The sequence below is a fragment of the Phodopus roborovskii genome, unplaced genomic scaffold (genome assembly GCF_943737965.1).
Source record: "Phodopus roborovskii unplaced genomic scaffold, PHOROB, whole genome shotgun sequence".
NCBI classification, from domain to species: Eukaryota; Metazoa; Chordata; class Mammalia; order Rodentia; family Cricetidae; genus Phodopus; species Phodopus roborovskii.
Genome location: NW_026125391.1, coordinates 15,030,205 through 15,049,243, shown reverse-complemented (window position 1 = coordinate 15,049,243; position 19,039 = coordinate 15,030,205). Strand labels below are relative to the sequence as shown.

Sequence of the window (19,039 nt, the reverse complement as noted above, 5' to 3'; positions counted from 1 at the left end):
TTCTTAATTATCCCATCTACCTTTTGCCCCTGGGCTTTTTCCCTTTCTTACTTTGTCTTATTCCATGGCTTGCTATATAGCCAGGTGGCTGACCATACCCTGGAGTCCTTCTCCTCCTCTGGCTACTTTTCTCCCAGATTTTTCCTTCTATATATTCTCTTGGCCTGCCAGCCCCACCTATTCTTTTCCTGCCTTGCTATTGACCATTCAGTTCTTAATTAGTCCATCAGATGTTTTAGACAGGCAAAGAATCACAGCTTCAGAGTTAAACAAATGCAAATGCAGCATAAACAAAACTGATACACCTGAACATAATATTTTATAACACTGAGACTCTTGCATAAATGAGTGCCATGAATGGCTAAATGTTGTTATTGGAAGGAAGTGATTTATATCTGTATGTTCTGGATGAGATCACTTTAATAGCTTTGGTACTTGAATTACCAGGAAAAATAGGAAAATGTCACCTTGCCTCCCTCTTACCCTTTTGAATGTAATTCAGAGTCTCTCTCACACTAAGTACAAATTTGACTTAAAGTGTAGTTTTTTATCATTAGACATAAACTAAGGCAAAAAGGTCTTTCTCACTTGGCTTGCATTTGTGTGGGGAAAATTTTTTTTAGCATAACTGTGACAGTCTGAGTAGCTATGCACAGATTAAGTCCTTAATACAAGTTGACTGCCTTATGCTGCCAATACTGAACTTTTCTTGGGAAATATCCAGTTTTTAACCATTCTGGATGTCTTGGAACAAATATTAATTCTGGCACTAACCACCCAAGATTCCGATAAATGGATCCTATGACAGGATTTTGCTGAGGTGACTGTGATGGCCCTTCCCTATGTTTTTTATATTTTTGTCTGAAGTAGCAGCAGTTGGTACTCGTGTATGGAAAGTTTACATTATGTTAATATTTATTTTGCAGAGCCATTAGTGTCATCCTTGGTGACAGGTGGAAAAAGATGAAGAACGAGGAAAGGAGGATGTACACATTAGAAGCAAAGGCTTTGGCTGAAGAACAAAAACGTTTAAACCCTGACTGTTGGAAAAGGAAAAGAACCAACTCAGTATGTTAGCACTATCTGCTCTAACGTGCTGTGTGCCCTGTGTGCTGGCATGTCAGAGCCTTTAAAGATGCCTCACCATCATCATGCGTCAGACCTAGTAATGTTTTCAGAGCATATCAGCAAAGTCTGCCCTTTTTAAAATCATCATCACGAACCATGTAGGATAAGCAGAAATCTCAAACTAGCTTAAGAATGTTCTAAGTGCTAAGGTAGAAGATAGTTTTGGAATATAGTAGTTCTAATTTGGTTAAAAGATGGACACTAGGCTGGGCAGTGGTGGTACCTGCCTTTGATCCTAGCACTTAGGAGGCAGAGGCAAGTAAGTCTCTGAGTTAGAGACCAACCTGGTCTATAGAGAAACTGTCTTTAAAAAAAAAAGAAAATGAAAATGGACACCATTAACTTGATTCTTAACATTATGGTAAAAAAAAATTCTCTAGTTCTTGGTGTCTTGCCTTAGACTTATTAGACTTACTCAGTAACATTTTGCCACTGACAAAAACTGCTAGATGAATAATCTGAAGAAATAAGCATGCTGGGAAGTTAGTTTCACAATGCTATCTTGGTTGATAGACTATAATTGTTCACGATACTATACTATAATTGTTCATTAGCATCCTTTATGTTTTTAGGTTATTTACCAAAAAATGCATATGCTACAGTAGAATGAGCTCATGTTTTAATGAAGAGTCTATAAACAGGAAAAGGGCTTTGTAATTTGTAGGTTAAATGTCTCAGTGATTTATTTTAAAGTAGTAGTCAGCTGCCAAAAGTAGTTGAACCATAATATACAAGTTTGTTTTGTGCTCTGTGTGTGTTGAGGTTTTATGTAGCTTAGGCTGCCCTCAAACTTGCTTTCGTACCCAAGAATGATCTGCAGCTTGGGGTTGAATCAACCTCTTAATTCAAGGAGGCATAAGGGTGTGTGTGTGTGTGTGTGTGTGTGTGTGTGTGTATGTGTGCGTGCAAGTGCAGCCATGCATATTAAAGTCACAGGACAAGCTCAAGTGTTGGTTGTGCTACCTTCTGCCTTGGATGCACAGGTTTATGTAGTGCTGGGGTTTGAGCCCAGGGCTTTGTGCTTCATGGGCAAGGTCTCTACCAACTGAGCCACATACCCATTTCCCAAAAATTCTCTGTTTAGAACTTCATATAGGCCATTACCTGTTTTATTTTCTGTGCATGTTCCTCTCCCATTTGTATAAAGTTTCTGGGTATTTGAGCCATGAGGAAACTGAGCATTTTCACAGTAAATTTATGAGCATCTGAGTTTACCATGCAGGGTTACGATGCATTGCTTTGTAAGCATTCACTGTTTTATTTCCACAGGGCTCTCAACAACATTGAACCAGATGCTTGTGTTTGTAAGTCTGTATCTGCATAAGTACTGACTCTGGATGGAAAAGCTTGGAAGACCTTGGTCTCACCATTAGTCCTGAATTTGTGTGACCATAAGATAGCATTGAGTCCTGAAATGATTTAATGAGTGAGGATTTGCTTTCTCCATTAGAGCATTAAGTAAGCTACAACTATCAACATTGTAAACCAAATTGCCTTATTTTCCTTCCAAACTTCATATGTCTATCAGGTAATATAGGCTTGAAAATTGATATCCTGTGGTGCTAAAGTACAGTAGAAAGATGTGTATACATGTTTTATTTTAAATTGTACGAAGGGGAATTTAAAAAATATGTAACTGCTGTTTATACATCAGCTCCTTACTGCTTATTAATCTGTATTGTACCCATGATATCAGGAAGGAAGTAGAAGCTGGCCTTTTCTTGAGTAGCCACCACATGGCCCAGCATCTGTGCCAAACACAGTCGCTTCTAGTCTGGCCAGTGCCAAGAGACAACATAACATGGCAGGTAGGTGGTGTCATTGTCTTAGCTAAAAGAGCCACCTGCTTCGGATACAGCGGACATGTGCTGAGTGGATGCACCAGGGGGCAGCACTCCTCCATGATTTCCCGAGGGGGCCAAACTGACCAAGGTGCAGTTAGTTAATAGCATTGGGACGTCACTGTAATGGTGCTATTAACAGATGACACCATTGTATTTTAATGTGTTCTCTATCTCCTCAGCCACATATCTCACATATATATATATATATAGATATATATTTTGTCATCGTATCTCTATGGTGGGGGCAGACTATGCACTTACTGCAGTGCAACACTTGCACTTTACTCCCTTCAGCTTCTAAAGTAGAGCGAGCGCTGTGGCAATGCAGCTGCGTTTGCTCCGTGCTACAATCATGGCTTCTCATGTTACTTACCAAGTGGTATTTTTGGATTAGGAATCACAGCTGTAAAATTGATTTCAGTTCATCACACTTCTTCTACATGTTGCCCCTCAATTTTGCACACTATATTCTTGTATATTATTTGAAATAAAATGAAAAAAGTCTCTGATTTCTGACTGACTGGATTTATATATAATCTCTCAGAATAATTTGACCAGCAGATGGAAAAAAATTCTTGATAAAATTGACTTCTAGTGTTATAATTAGATTTCTGGTGGGATTTTTAAAATTAAAGAATGTTAATAATGGAGTAAAGACAATAGAAAAATAAGGACTTATATTTATAGAGAACCTTTGTAGAAAAGAAGTTTTTATTTTTTAACATGTCTTTGTTCCAAAGCCCAAGTGCCTATCTTTAATAAAATGACAAATATTAAGGAAACCCTGGCGTCTCTTAAAAATGTAGCAACATGTCATGAAGAACACTGAGCTTGAATCTGTTTCAGCTCTGCCAATCACTGGACTTGATTGTATCACTTTTAGGTGTGCACTCAGGAACTCCTCAGTGGTGTGACTCTACAGTGAGATTTGAAAATAACTACATTGGTTGGGGGAAAGCGGCCTGAGTTGATCTTGTCCCTTTAAAAGCAATAGAGAATCAAACACACACACACACACACACACACACACACACACACACACACACACACACACACACACACCACACCTAATTAGTAATTTTGCCTTGTTCAAAAATCTGAAAAAGGAAAAAATAGTATCCTTATGAAAAACATTAGGTGGGTACAACTGAAAGCTTGTGATTGATGTATTTTGACATGTAAAGTAGAAGGACTAAATCAGTAGGAAACAGAATCACTGGTTTTCAGTTGCTAGTTGTCGCCTTTAGATGCGTTTGTGGTAGAGAATGCACATCACTGAAGAGTAGACATAGCCTTCTGAAGCAGCTGAACCATAATGGGATAAACTGGTGCAAATTCTTTGCCTTCTCTGCTTCTCACTGACTGAACATAAGCTTCCAGGGCTCCCCTGAAATGCAAAGGGAACTGTCAAACAGAGCCACAGACCTGTACTTCAAACATGTATCTGGTTACAGTAGTTAGGCCAGTTGGGTGGTTCAACTATGGCCAACTCTGTTAACATTTCAGTACACACTGTTTCCCTGTGTCCATCCTGAAGGTATGTGAGAATGTGGGTGTAGTTTGTGCTTGTTTGTGGAATTCAGGGAGGGGAGAAAGCACCTTGGGAGTACACAGTAACTTAAGACTGGGAGCCCATAACTCTTAGTTAGGGCTCTTAGTTTTGGGCAGATAGGTAACAAGGAGTCTGAACTTAGGCACTGGTGGTGTATGATACCCATGTGGTTTCTTTGGTGATATTCTGAATTGCATTGGGGGCAGGATATGGTGGCAACAGACTAGTTTCTTCATCCCTAGGGCCATTTTCCCACAACAGAGCTGTAGGGGTGGCCGCAAAGTTTATAACTGGTCTCCATGGGAAAACTTGGGCATCACCAGCCAATAAAGCTAACAGAATGGTTTGTATTTCTTTGTAAAGAGGAATAAATTACCAGTTCTATTCACATCTTTGCTGTTCCCAAACACTGGAAATAAGTCACTGGTCACGTGTGTTCCTGTCTCTTCACCTGTTGGGAGCTGTCTCTGGTTCTGTTTACCTACTTACTTCTAGACATCTGAAGTAACAGTTTCATCTACCAAATGCTTGGGACTGTTCCATTGGTCTTTCCTTGTCCTTGAGTCCAGGGAACAAGTTCTGAAACTCATCCCTGTCTATATGTAGTCAGTCACACTATGTACTCAAATCATCCCACCTATTTCCACATTTGACATCCAGCAACTGTGCTTGGTTTTGAATAGTTTGCTATGTTTTTGTTCATACAGCTGCCTGCACTTGAGAGTAGCCATCCTGTTACTTACTGGCTCTCCAACATTACCAGCTATCCCTTGTTTGCAAGAGGATGACATGACACCCAAACAACCCAGCTCAGTGACAAAACACTGCTCAGCCTTTTATGCTGCTTAGGCTTCTTGACAGTTTGATGAAGCCTGAAAAAGACTGCAAATCACTGGTTTGTAGTTCACTTGCTCCTGGCTGAGCCCATTGCCCAGTCAGAGAAGAGATCAAGATATTTTTCCACTGTGAAACAGGATGTCTCTCCCAAGATAGGAACTGGCAGAGGGCCTGTTTGGTTTTGGCCCTCCCACATATCCAACAATTAAAAGAGATGCACTCTCCTTACCATCTGCACATCACCTCTTATCCTTGGGATGAATGCCCCTTCATGTGCTCTCCCTGGACAGTCTTTATCATTGAGGACTCAGCTTTAAAAACTTCCTTTGTTATAAAACCCTAACGTTAGGTAGCAAAAAATTACCTTGAAGTCACAAAGATGTATATAAAGGCCTGACTACACAGTGTCCAGCATTCTTAAATTCCTGGTTTCAAGGCTATGTTCAGGGTATGAGTGAGTCCTTTGGCTGTATGGAAGCATGGGCAGGCCATTAAGGCTGAGCAAGGGCGGTGCATACCATTTCTTCTCAGCACTTGGGAGGCAGAGGTAAATGGATCTCTTGAGTTTGAGGACAGCCTGGTCTAGAGAGTGAGTTCCAGGACAGCCAGGGTTACACAGAAAAACCCTGCCTCAAACAAAAAAGCCAGCAAGTGCCATTAATAAGCAGTTCTCAACTCCCAGAGAGTAGATGTCAGTGCTCTTAAAATACAGTACTTTGTGAGCCATTTCAGTTTATACAGAGCCAGCCCTTAGTGAGTGTTCTCCATAGAAAATGGTTTCTTTTCCAATTGTCACGCTTGTTCAGGCAGGTGCCCCAACTCCACAAATGTCCTTAGAGACTAGCTGAGAGATACGGTAGAGAAACCTTCAAGGACTCAACCATCGCTGAGGCAGTGGTGTGTGTATGTGTGTACTCACACATTCCCCAGTCTAAGACATGGAAAATCTTACAGACAAATGTTGCAGGGTGGACACATCTGTTCTGTTTACAAAATGTACTTTAAAAGCAACAGTCTCTTCCACTCAAAGGAATACGCCTATGTAAATCACACAGTGCATAGATGAAAGCTCAAAATAAGTTTGGTTAGCTTTTTCTTTTCTCCTGATATTCATCAAAAACACCATCAGAACTACAGTAAGAAAACAGATTAAGTTGCCCTCCCACATAAATCAGGGTAAGGTTTTCAAGCACTTATTAAATTACTTCATTTGCTTCAGCAAAACATTAGCTTTCTTGGAAGTTGGGCCAACCATTATGTAAGAGGCTTGTTTATAACTAAATAAGACTGCTGAAGTTATCCTCAGTGAGGAAAAGCAATGAGTATAAGTACTGAAGACTGGCTTGTGTTAATAGGCTATGCTGTTAAGTGACACACCAAGTAAATGTTTTATAAACAGCAACTTTTTGTCAGACATTAAAATTCATTGTGATTAGTACTGAAATCCTAAGTGATCTCTTGTACCTGTACCCCCAAAGGCAGTTAGGCCCCAGTTTTCCCCTGGTTTTGCAGTTCCATATATACCTATCTCACACACTTAGCTCCTAGAACTGGCATCTACTGGCAGTGATAAACACCAGGAGGCACCTAACGTTGTCTCCTATAGCAGACATTTTAAGACTTAGAAGCTGGGTAATGGTGGCTCAAACCTTTAATCTCAGCACTCAGGAGGCAGAGGTAGGTAGATCTTTGTGAGTTATGGGCCAGCCTGGTCTACAGAGTTCCATGACAGCCAGAGCTACACAGAGAAACCCTGTCTCAATCCCCCCTTACCTCCCCCAAAAGACAGGACTTTTTAGAAATCTGGAAAAAGAAAGTCCTGGCCTGTGGGTTCTGGACAATGGCAAGAGGCCTAAGGGTTCACGGATTCAAATGGTACCAAATGTTTTCTGTAACAATAGATAAATATACCATAAAGTTGATGAAATCTAAACTGTTTGGACCTAAGTGTCCTCAAAGGGCTACAATAAGATTCATTGCTTCTGCCCTGCAAATTCTAAAACAGGTTTGTGGCAGATCTAACCATTTCTGCAGAGCCTGGGGAAATTTTGCATCCAAACTGATGTTTCATCTTTAGTGAAAGCATGGTCTCAGCCAGGTGACCACCTCTGTACCACAGCCTGCACGGCTGGTGCACCTGCCTGGTGGCTGAGCTGGCGCAGCCCCCCATTTCTCACATGGCCTGGGTCAGTGATTGCGCTGACTTTAAAGTCAACTTCACCGTTAGCTATCCAAGTTGCACAAAAACAGCTGATGAAGAGAAGGCAGCAGAGAACTCACCATTTGCAGTCCACTTTACTGTTGAACACTTTGCCTTACAGCCTAACAGACGAACAGGAGGGAATTGGGGGTGGGGGTGGAATGAAGCTCCACCAAGGCCTGCTCCAGAAGCTTAAGAAATTCTGACATCAGACCAACACTTGTCTGGGGTCTGTCTACAGGGAGAGGAACATCCAGCAATGTTCTGGTAATCAGGATAAAACTTCGTTTTGAAGTAACGGGTAAGAAAGCATAACCTCTAAGGCAAAGGCCTTTTCTGACCAAGAGCCAGGCAACTGTGGCTGTGTAGTTTCTGTGGATCCCCAAGGCAGTCTGCACTTTCTGCTCAGGGATAAGAGGTGGCTTTTAAGAGCATAGCTTTCACTTGCTGCGCATGGACTTAGCAACAGCACTGTTTAAAAAACAGTTTAAAAAGCAGAAGAAAAAACATCTATGATCACTCATAGCAGGACACCCATGACAAAATCGAGGCCGGCTGCATCCTCTATTATCAAGTATATTGAAGGTGAGTGACTATTTGGGACTGAGAAAAAAGAAGTCAAAGATATTGCAAATCAACTAGTTAGGGGAGACTCAAGCCCCCTCACCACACCGGAAGCCTTTTCCAAAAGGATGTTTAAGAGGCCTGCCTGGGCACTGCCAGGAAGCTCACACAGCATTTCAGGGTCAGCTCCATAGTGAGGAAAGAGAAGCCTGGGCTCATGTTCCTTGTCCTGCACAGGTCTCCTTGGTACCACTCTGAGAAGAGGATGGGCTCCCAGCTTCTTTAGTGGAGTGCTTTACCTGAAAAGTGCACTATGCTCTACTGAGACCTCATGTACACACATAGCTGAAAATGACTTTCCCACATGTGCTTCAGACATTCATGGAGGATCAGACAGCCTAGCTGGCCTGCCATATACCCACAGACTAAACTGACAGGGTAGAGGATGGCTTCAGGGGTTAAAGAACAATGCTAGCTGGAATTAGAGGAGGAGTGATGATCTAGTTGTTTCCTAGCATGGTTGGGTAGGTGAGTGACCTTCCATGACGGGGTACAGGAAAGGAGGTGTGTGTGGGATATTAAATTAAAACATTTGGAAGTTGATATTTCTGTGATGTATTTGAGTTCAGATGTCTGAAAGCAAGTTTACTGGCCTAAGGCCCCAAGCAAGTAAGTCCCAGACCTGGGGTTTATGGGGGAGTGGGGGAGGCTACAAGAAAAGAAGGGTACATCTGGATCAGCTCAGCTGAGACAAGTTAGAAACAACATGTAGGCAAGGGCACTTAAGACATAGCTAAAAGGAAGAAATCAGCAGATGGGATGAATGGGGAAAGGAAGACCCAGCTTCGGTGCTCAGCCTCACAGGGCCATAAAGTGTGCTGAGTCAGCTGATGTGAAGGAAGTGCTGACCGATGCTGACAAGGCTGCGGGCAGGGAGGAGGTCTCTGATGGTGGTGCCTGAGGGCTTCAGAGGGCAGTGCTGATGGGAGAAACATGCTCAAGCTGCATGCACAAATGCACATCGCCATGCTTGCGACAAGATACACACGCGCGCGCTTACACACACACACACACACACACACACACACACACACACACACACACAGTGCACACAGACATGCATCCACAGACCACAGCCAGAGAATGTGGTATCTCAGTAGTAGGTTCTGAGTGGTCCTTTCCTGCCAAGAACTGTGACTGTTCAAATTTTACATCTGAGTGCCACCATCTCAGTGACTGCAGCACTGAAAAGGGCACATAAAATACAGAGCCCAAATGGACCCTTTCATAGTTGGAGATGTTTTAATGCTGGAGCTCATGCTCCACTGGGCATGGGCTTCACAAGGGGGTGTGAAGGTCTAGAAGAACCAGACAGTCCAATGCCTGCCAGTCCACTGCAGAGAGACCACCATACAGGACCTATCCAATGAGGGCCACCTGAGTATATGCAGCTGCCATGTCTGTGCCCACACAACCACTGCTCCTTTACCATGCCCCACATTTCCTACCCTCCAGTCCAGATGGTACCCCTGGAACACACAGCTTACCTGAGAAGGAGGAGCCTGTCCTTTTCAGATGGATGATCATCCAGCCACTGGGAGAAGCGAGCATGGGACCATTCTGCCCTCTTCAGAGTTGCAACACAGAGAAGAAAGTACATTCATTAGCAAATGGCAGCAAACAATGGCACATGATGTACTACTCCATGGCTCTCAGGGTGAACGGCACAGGCCTTCATGCAACTGTTTACCAAAAAACCTGGACATCTGCCCACTGACTGACATGGCTTTATGAACAGAAATGTCTTTTTGTGTTTTGTCTGATGGTGATGATGTCAGTGATTTTTGAGGTAGGGTCTCACTCTGTAGTTCAGGCTGGCAAGGAACTCACGCCAACCCTCAGCATGCCAAGGCTGAGATTACAGGAAAGGCCACCTTCTGCAGCTGAGACTTTTTTTTAAAGGGCTAATTCTGGACTCATGAGGTAAACTTGTCTGACTCCTGAGAAAACAGATGCGGGCCCTGGAGTTTTCTTCCATCTCTGTTCACTTTCAGAGAGACATCCAAGACTAAATAAAGCAGGAAGGAGGTTAGCCAGTTTCCCACTCAGTGAGGATGCTTGTTTACGATGGGACTTGGGAAGATTCCATGAAGGTTCTACCCTCACTTCATCACCTGGAAGGGGGATTTCAGCTCAGCCGGTGCTCTTGTGAACAGGAACTGAATGACGATGCTGAACGGAATGACATCCCCCAGCGCTGGGCTCTCTGCCACATGCTCACTTGTCTGGAAGAGCAGGGGTCTAGAAGGAAAAGAAGAAGGTAGTTCCTGTGGTTCAGCACTGGAAGCATGCTCTATAGGGAGTCACTCTGCTGAAATATTCTTCCTACATCTCTTTGGAGGGGGAGAGGGTTTTGAGACTGGGTTTCTTTATGAACCCTGGCTGTCCTGGAACTCACTCGTAGACCAGACTGGAAATCAGAGATCCACCTGCCTCTGCCTCCCAAGTGCTGGGATCATAGGCACATGCCATCACAGCCAGCCCTGGATTATGTTTCTGAAGCCCCATTTTTAAACCCCCTGTCAGCCCTAGGACACACGTGCTCATAATTTGGCAGGCTCATTCACTTCAAGCTCTTTTCTTAACACTTACCACCCATTATTGGGTCTGAATTCCTTCTTAGGGCCATTTTGTGAACAGGCTGAATTAACTGAAGCTCAAATTGAAGCCTTTAAGTTGGAGTAAAAGTAGTAGATTTTTAACCTTGACTGACCCTTGTAGCTCCCACCTTATGTAAAACCCTTTAGTCTGTAATCTAACACACATGAACTCAGTTTTCTAAATAGAACCTGAGTCCTTAATGCAAAGTCATCACTTTGCTGATTAGTCCAACAACTTATGCCGGCTCCCTTCAGCTGTGATTCTTACCATCACACACAATTTCATAGGAGTGTTGTGAAGGGAAATCTACTCTGCTACCAAAGCCTGACCACTTGGTGCCAAAATCAGGGCAGGAATGGTGTACAGCTGCCTTCAGCTCTGAGTTCTAATGGACACTAGCTAGTAAGCTGATGGCTGGCTGTAGAGGCTCACCTGGTACAGCTAGCAGCAGCCACACTTCTCGGCAGTCCAGATGATTGATAAGAGCCATGGAACACAACCCTGTATTCTGGTCTCTTTCTTCAGCCATCAACTATGCCAATGTACGAAGGCAGGCAGGCAGGCCTCTGTAATAGCCCAATCCCTTCCTTCCTCTCACCAATGAGCATTTATTCTAAGAGCCAAGAGACACTTGATTCTTGTTGTAAATAAAATACTAGGAAAAAGTCTTTACAGAAATTATCCTACAAATACAACCTACCCTCCTGGCAATGCTTTCATATCTAAAGTGCCTATGATGGGTAATTTGGGTCACTGACTAAGGTAGAATGAGCAGTGAAAGAGATCTCAGTGAACTCTTCTGAACTGGGGTGGCCTGTGGGCATGCCTGTGAGACAGTTTCTGGGATTACTTGATGAGGGAGACGTTTCACAGGAGGGGCCCAGAGGGGCTGCTGAGCATCTGCATGTGGCACCGACTCACCGTTCACCAGCTTTGACTGTGGTGTGATGTGACCACTACCAGTCCCTGCAGTGGCAGAGAATAAACTGGAAATAAACCAAATCCTCCTCTCTTCAGTTGCGTTTGTCCTGGTATCTTATCAAAGTGAAGAGTTTCAAAACTAAGACACTACCTTACCAAATAACATGGTTTTGTTATTGTTTTCTTTAGGTATTGGGAAACAAGGTTCATTTTTATCATCTGTGACCAGAAAGCCAGAAACCTCCAAATTCTTTCTGTGGCCACACTGAGAATTTGCTACATTGCTTTGAAAATGTTCAAAGCCCAAATCATTTCATTGTTCCATGCTGAAGAGCCTCAGGCCATGAGTGTAATGAAGCATGAAGAAGCTGCTGGGGTAGTTTTCATTTTGGCTGGAGGTATCTGTTTTTGACTGTGTGGATGACACGTCTCCACTACTAGGTCAAAGCTGCCAGTTTCAGGAAGAAAAGCATTGCAGTCATCAATGAAACAGTTAATGCTTAAGCACTTACTTTTAGACACGAGGTCAGTAAGAGTTATCAGCCTTCACTATTCCTGCCCCAAAGTCACACCTAATGAACTACTCAAAGGTGGGAATATCCCAATGAAAACTTCAGTCTTAGAAACAAGACTGGTTGACTCATACAAAAACTATACTAGAAAGCTACTGACGGTCTCACTTAAGGCTACAACATTCCTCCCTGATACTGGCACAGCATCAGAAGCGCTGTCTGCACCCACTTTAAAGTTATGAAGACAGAACAAGAAGCTGTCATCCAGTTTTCCTACCAGTCTAAGGACAAGCGCACTCTTTACCTCGAAGGAGAGTTTGGGCACCATAGGGCTGGACTCTGGAGCCAAGTAGAAACAAAGGAAGCATCATCGCTCACAGCTGCCAGTGTTCAGGTCTGAGTGGCAGCTGTGCTCCTCCTGATCACAGTGGTCCCTAATCAGAGACACTAGCCAATGACAGCCTACCTGCAAAACTCAGTTAGCTCACAAAAATCTGTGCCATGTTCAACTTGGCTTATGTCTCCAGAGCAATCTGCCTAGCCAAAAATCTCACTCAGAATCCAGACAAGGAGATACTAGCCTTGTGAACTTCTAGCGAAGCCATTCTCAATCTGTGGGTCTCGACCCCTTTGTGTGCTGAATGTTCCTTTCAAAGGGCCCACATATCAGAATTCTGCACAACAGATATTTACATTACTATTCATAACAGTAGCAGAATTACAGTTATCAAGTAGCAATGAAAGCCATTTATGGTTGGGGGGTCGCCATTCCATGAGGAATCATATTAAAGGGTCACAAACATTAGAAAGGTTGAAAACTATTGTTCCACAGTTTTCTAGAGCTAAACTTACTTGCCTGAACATAGGAACAAACAGTAGCTCCACCCATCCCAGAGGAGAGCATCAGATTCCTCGGAGCTGGAGTTATAGGTGGTTGTGAGCCATCTCAAGATGGTGCTGGGAGTTGAATTTATGTCCTTGGATGATTCATAATCATTCCTAACCACTGAGTCTCCAACTCCAAATTCTAGGTTTTTGTTCACTACTTCTATAAAAATATTATTTCATTATTAAATATAATTTGGATTTTTAAAACTTTCATTTTAAATTGGCAAAGATCTATGCTAAATATTCCAAAAGTTATTCTATTTAGGGATAACTATTTTAAATTCAAACACTTAAAAAAAATTCAGTAAACAAGTTGGGTGGTGGTGGCATTCACCTTAATCCTAGCCAGTACTCAGGAGGCAGGGGCAGAGGGATCTCTGTGAGTTTGAGGCCAGCCTGGTCTACCAAGAGTTCCAGAACAGCCAGGGCTACACAGAGAAACCCTGTCTCAAAAGACAAACTATAACAATAACAACAACAACAAAAGCCAATAAACTATTCTTACCAAAGAAATGGAGAAGAATTTTAACTTGTTCCAATCAATTTGATTATTATGTTTCTACTAATGCTTAGAATGTTAAGACACAGATTTAAAGGCTCTGAAAGCTTTGTGACAGATTTCAGCCTCTGATTACTTTAAGGTAACTCTGACCTCATTTACTCTTATCAGGGACAGCCAAAACTTTGGGTTAATTCTTTTAATCCAGTGTGTGTGTGTGTGTGTGTGTACATACATAATATACACACATACATACATACATATAAAACCCAGTCTCTAACAACAACCACCATGGTATTTCATACTTAAGAATTCTGTGTTCCACGGACTAAGACCCTACCTTATTCAGTAAAAATGCTTGCCATGTAATCATGATGGTTTTAGTTCAGATCCCCAAAACATGTGGAAATGCCTGGCATGGTGGTACATGCCTATCATCCTAGTTCTGGCAAGGCTGAAGCTGGTGGTGCATCCTGGAGCAAGCTGGCTAGACTAGTCAGATCTGTGAGGCCTGGGTTGGGTAAGACCTTATCTCAAAACATAATGTGGAGAGAAACTGAAGACAGAACTCAACATCCACCTCTGGACTCCACACAGATGTATAAAATGCAAGCTCGCAAATGCATGAGTACGCACAATTTACACATTGTCTTAGCTTTTTTATTGCTGTGATAAAACACCAGGACCAAGGCAACAGAGAGAAGATTTTATGTGGGGCTCACAGTTTTAGAGGGTCAGAGTTCACGCCCTCATGTTAGGAAGCACTGCAGCAGGCAGGTAGACATGGCCTGGAGCAGGACCTAAGAGCTCACATCCCGAGACACAGCATGAGGCACAGAGAGCCTACTGGAATGGCATGACCCTTTGATACCTCAGAGCCTACCCCCATGACACATCTCCTCCAACAAGGCCACACCCCATAATCCTTCCCAAACAGTTCCACCAACTGGGGACCAAAAATATATGAACCTATGTGAGTCATTCTCATTCAAATCACCACACACATGCATACACACATGCAAAAATGTCCATGTTTCTTGATTAAATTAGTATTTTAAGTTATCCTATAATATAATTGGCAGAATTTCAAAACTTAAAATATTTGCATTCTATCAACAAAAAGCAAACAGACACTGTTATACAGTGGCTCCTGTTGCAGTCTTATTTCTCATTCTGATGATGACCTAAGATTTGGTTATTCCTAGAAGGCCATAAAATTCCAATACTGTGTAAGTCTGAGCTCTCTTTCCCAGCCCTGTCACCAAAAATACTTGTATAGAGAAAAGACAATCTGGATAAAAGAGAAATTAAAGGAATGCTATATTGTTATCTGATTTCATCTGTAGTATAAATCTTTCAAACTGAATTTGGTACAATACTGAGATAATGGGAAATATCAAAGTATTACCCAAAACAAAACTGATCAAAAAGGAAATCTATATTCAAAAGGAAGTAGGTCATTTTTAATAACACAAACATCAATTAAGTCATCTTATCGGATACAAATAACCTCAGATGGGGTAACACCTAGCTGGGTAAAATACTCTCTTCTCTTATCAACTGCCTTTAACTCCTTCGGACATACTGTGTTTTGATTATGCTGGCATTAGGTGTAATAGTCCTATTTACATGTCACATATATGCAGATACACAGGCTGAGAAACCTTAGGCCTGGGTCATGGCAGCTGAAGAGCTGGTGATGTGAACGGTTTAGTATTTACCGCTCCTGGTGACTGCATTCCTGCCTATTCAGTCTCATCGTAGGGATGAACAAAAGTCTCTAACGCACTGGAACACAAAGCAGTATTTGGCCTTCACATGCACATAATGTGATTGTTGACCAACAGAAGGAACTGTGAGCTGATGGTTTTAGAAAACAAACAAACACCACAAAACTCGTGTTGTTCAACACTCTACACAGCTGGTTAGCATGGCTGTGGCTGTGGAGAGACAGAATGCTGGGGCTGCAGATTGTCTTGGCTTACCTTTAGCTCCCTAAATTGCCTACCTCCATGTGGGAACTAACATCCTCTGACCATCAAGTCAACCCTTACAAAAGCTCCCTCACTGTACAACAAAAGGTCAAGATGTCATCAATATAACCTCTGAGACCTCTGTTCCAACCCGCACAACTGTGTCAAACAAAGAACCTAATCACGCCTTGATTTATAACTTTACGGAGACTGTGAAATGGTAAGATGGTAGAGGATGGTGTTTGGGGTGACCTGAAGCTGATGAAAAACACAAGAGCTAAATAACACTATCAAGTATCACCAGCACACCTGAGTAAGCACAAGAAACCAGTGACTTAAAGACAGAATTTAAAATATCAAGTTACAGGAGCAGGACGAGAAGGAATAAAGAAAGCTGAGAGGAATCAGGAAAGGCCAACAAGGCCATCAGGATTTGTCTAATAGAAGGGGGAAGAGGAAAAGAAAGAAAGGGCCTAGAGAAATGTTTAAAGAAACAACGGATCAAGCTTCTCCATATTAGATACCAGGCTCTAGGCACAGAAAGTTAATCGCTCTCTAATCAACCCTGCTGGAAGAGAAGTGCATCAAGGCACACACCAGAAGGCAGCTAAAGCCAAACACAAGTTCAGGGAAAGACACAGGAGGGTCTCAGCACGGTCAGGAAGCAGGCAGGGTGTGGGGCTAAGAACAAACTTCCTGTCAGCCTCCACACATTTGCCTCATTTCGTTCTGATATGGAGAACTAGCCAGCTGGTTTTGTTTTATCCTCAGCTTCAGGAAATTTAAAGCTAAATCTGAAACTTAGTAAGGAAGTTAATTTTATGGTTTGAGTATTTGTGTTTTTCACAATTATCCTTCAGGATATGTATGTATATACATACGTATGTATATTTGGTTTTTTTGAGACAGGGTTTCTCTGTAGGTTTTGTGACTTGCTTTGTAGACCAGGCTGGCCTCAAACTCAGAGATCAGCCTGCCTCTGGGATTAAAGTCATGTGCCACCAACGCCCTGCTCTTCAGTCTATTTTCAGTGCAAACTACAAAGGATACACAAGGGGGGAAAGCAGGCAGGGAGGAAGATGAGAACTGGAGGCATGGGCAAGGAGGGAGGAAGCATCCAAACACCCCTGCACAGGACAAACTAAGGCTAGCAGCATGGCCCACGACAGACAGAGTGGGTGAGGTGCTCAGAAACAAAACCTGTTTTGGGGACCTGCCCCTTTGGAAATCTAAGCCACAAAATCTTCCTCACAAGATCAGTCAGTCTTCCTCCTAACAACTGTCTAAAGAGCCATGCAAGCAGCTCCTCTGGGCTGCATCTGCACTGGGCATTGTACACATTACCTCCTTTCAGCTTGAGTCGGCACTGTCCCTGATTCCAGGTGGGACCTGAAGCACCAAGTTAAAAAATAATCACCACCTGAAGTGCTTTACAAAACAAAAGAACATTAATTAAGGTGCTATGAATATGGAAGGCAGAAATTCCATACTGTCATTCTTAGAGATTGTTTTAAATATAGCAGCACTTCCAAGGTTACATATTCTAGCCAGAAGGTAGAGTTAATTAGTCAAGTATTAGATCCCTTAGAAAAAGTATCTATTTCTAGTCAGGGAAAGTCACATTTAAATGACTCATGGCTGCACAGCTGTCAGTTTTCAGACAGCCTGATAATGCTAGTCATGAAATGCAGGACAAGAGGTCATGATGCTCCTGTCCCCACATCTAGTATCAATGCTCATACCTTCCATGCCACCTGCCACCAAGCCTACCCTCTTCAATTCTGAGGGAAGGGCCCAAGAAGGCAGCAAGATCACCGAATACAAAGCTCAGAAACTCCCATAGAAGTGAGTGAAAGAGGAAACATGACCTCAGGATGCAAATGGCCATCTTTCTGGTACAGGACATGGGATTGCCATTGGAAGAACAGATAGATGTCCCAAGTCAGCAGGAGGTGAGGCTCTAGGAGACATTTTAGGGTCACGAGGGCTGTAGAAGACAATGACACAGGAGGCCAATGACTTGGAATTAACAGGGCTCAAAGCAGAGGTTAGATGGGCTCCTGTTAAGAGTTTATGGTTTATCATCAGAGACCAAGCAGAAGAAGGCAGGGTTTTAGGAGGACCTATCTAAATCTTTCTGGAGCTGTCCTGGAGCTACTGGGAGCAGAAGCTAAGAGCATGTACTCTTTCAGTGGCAGGAAATGTGTTACCAGTCTTTAAAATTTTGCTATTTTCCTAGATAATTTAGATAAGCATTCTAATGTGTTTCTGGACCAATCAGAGTTAAAACAAACAAGCCCTTCTGGAATAAGATGCCGGGATGATCATTTCCCTGATGGGCCCTCAGCTATTGTGGAGCATGAATGACATCATTGTGACCTCACTGTGACAAGGCACTTGGGTACACACTAGGAATGCATTGTACAGCCGGGTCACACGCAAGTACATGTTTAGGTTGTTTTGAACTTTCATGTTGACTTCAATAGTGGCTGTAGCAGCTGACATTCACTAGTGATAAGAGTTTCTCTTTCTGGATGTCTTGGCCAGCACCTGTTATCTTGACGATAGCCATTCTGCCTTAGGGGAGATGGAATTTCAAAGCAGTTTTAATTTATCTTTCTTTAATGACCAAGGGTGTTGAATACCTCTTCAAATTCCTTTGGGAATGGTCTGTCTAGTTTATTAAAATTTTGGTGGTGTTTACCTTTTTTTTTTAGGTTTTTCAATACAGGGTTTGTTGTGAAGTCATCACTGTCCTGGAACAAACTCTGTAGACCAGGCTGGACTCAAAACTCATAGAGATCTGCCTACTTCTGGCTCCTGAGTGCTAGGATTAAAGGCACGTGCCACCATGCCCAGCTTTGTCCTTCTCTCCATATTCCAGATATCAGTTCCCTGTACACTGCACAGTTGGCAAAGGCCTTTCTTCATCTGTACTGGTGTGTGTGTGTGTGTGTGTGCGTGTGCGCGCGCGGGCACATGCCAGTAGCCATCAGAGGACAACCTGGAGGTGGTTCTCTTCCTCCACAATGTAGGTCCCAGGCACTGAACTCAGCTTCCAGCCAGTGGCCAGTGTCTCTCCTGGGCCATTTGCCAGCCCCATTTGCTCATCTTCTAGGCTGTCTCTTCACAATGCTAAGTATATCCTTTGTTGTACAGAAACTTTCTAATTTCATGTAGAATCATGTAAATTTGGACTTTTCTGTGCTAATACAGTCCTTTTCAAAACACCCTTCTCAGTGCCTAGCTTAAGTATTCCCACTTGTTTTCTACCAGTATTTCAAGACTTTTAGTCTTATGTTGACATCTTTGATCCAGTCTGAATTGATTTTTGTGTGGTGTGAAAGACAGGGACCTAGTTTCTCTATTCTAAAGGTAGAAATCCAGTTTTCCACTTGTTGAAGTCTCTGTCTTTTTCTATAGTACATGTTTTTGACACTTTTGTCAAAATTACATGGCT

At 42.8% G+C, this 19,039-nt stretch overlaps 2 protein-coding genes across 4 annotated transcripts in view; one reads left to right on the top strand and one right to left on the bottom strand.

Moving 5' to 3' along the window:
• The window catches only part of Hbp1 (HMG-box transcription factor 1), a 29,651-nt gene extending 26,882 nt beyond the window's left edge, over nucleotides 1-2,769 (top strand). For both annotated transcript variants that reach the window (XM_051175124.1, XM_051175125.1), the window contains exons 10-11: nucleotides 927-1,068; nucleotides 2,398-2,769. In XM_051175124.1, coding sequence (XP_051031081.1) covers nucleotides 927-1,068; nucleotides 2,398-2,415 — 160 coding nt within the window. In that variant the 3' untranslated portion in view covers nucleotides 2,416-2,769. The remainder of the gene's footprint in view (nucleotides 1-926; nucleotides 1,069-2,397) is intronic.
• Nucleotides 2,770-3,542: 773 nt separating this feature from the next.
• Cog5 (component of oligomeric golgi complex 5) overlaps nucleotides 3,543-19,039 on the bottom strand; it is a 277,645-nt gene continuing 262,148 nt past the window's right edge. Inside the window, exons 20-23 of one of the 2 annotated variants that reach the window (XM_051175123.1) lie at nucleotides 10,300-10,426; nucleotides 9,673-9,752; nucleotides 4,244-4,359; nucleotides 3,543-3,888 (exon numbers count right to left, since the gene is read on the bottom strand). In XM_051175123.1, the coding sequence (XP_051031080.1) occupies nucleotides 4,245-4,359; nucleotides 9,673-9,752; nucleotides 10,300-10,426 (322 nt within the window). In that variant the 3' untranslated portion in view covers nucleotides 3,543-3,888; nucleotide 4,244. Of the gene's footprint in view, nucleotides 3,889-4,002; nucleotides 4,360-9,672; nucleotides 9,753-10,299; nucleotides 10,427-19,039 lie in introns of those variants that run through there. The other variant, XM_051175122.1, reaches the window with a different exon arrangement.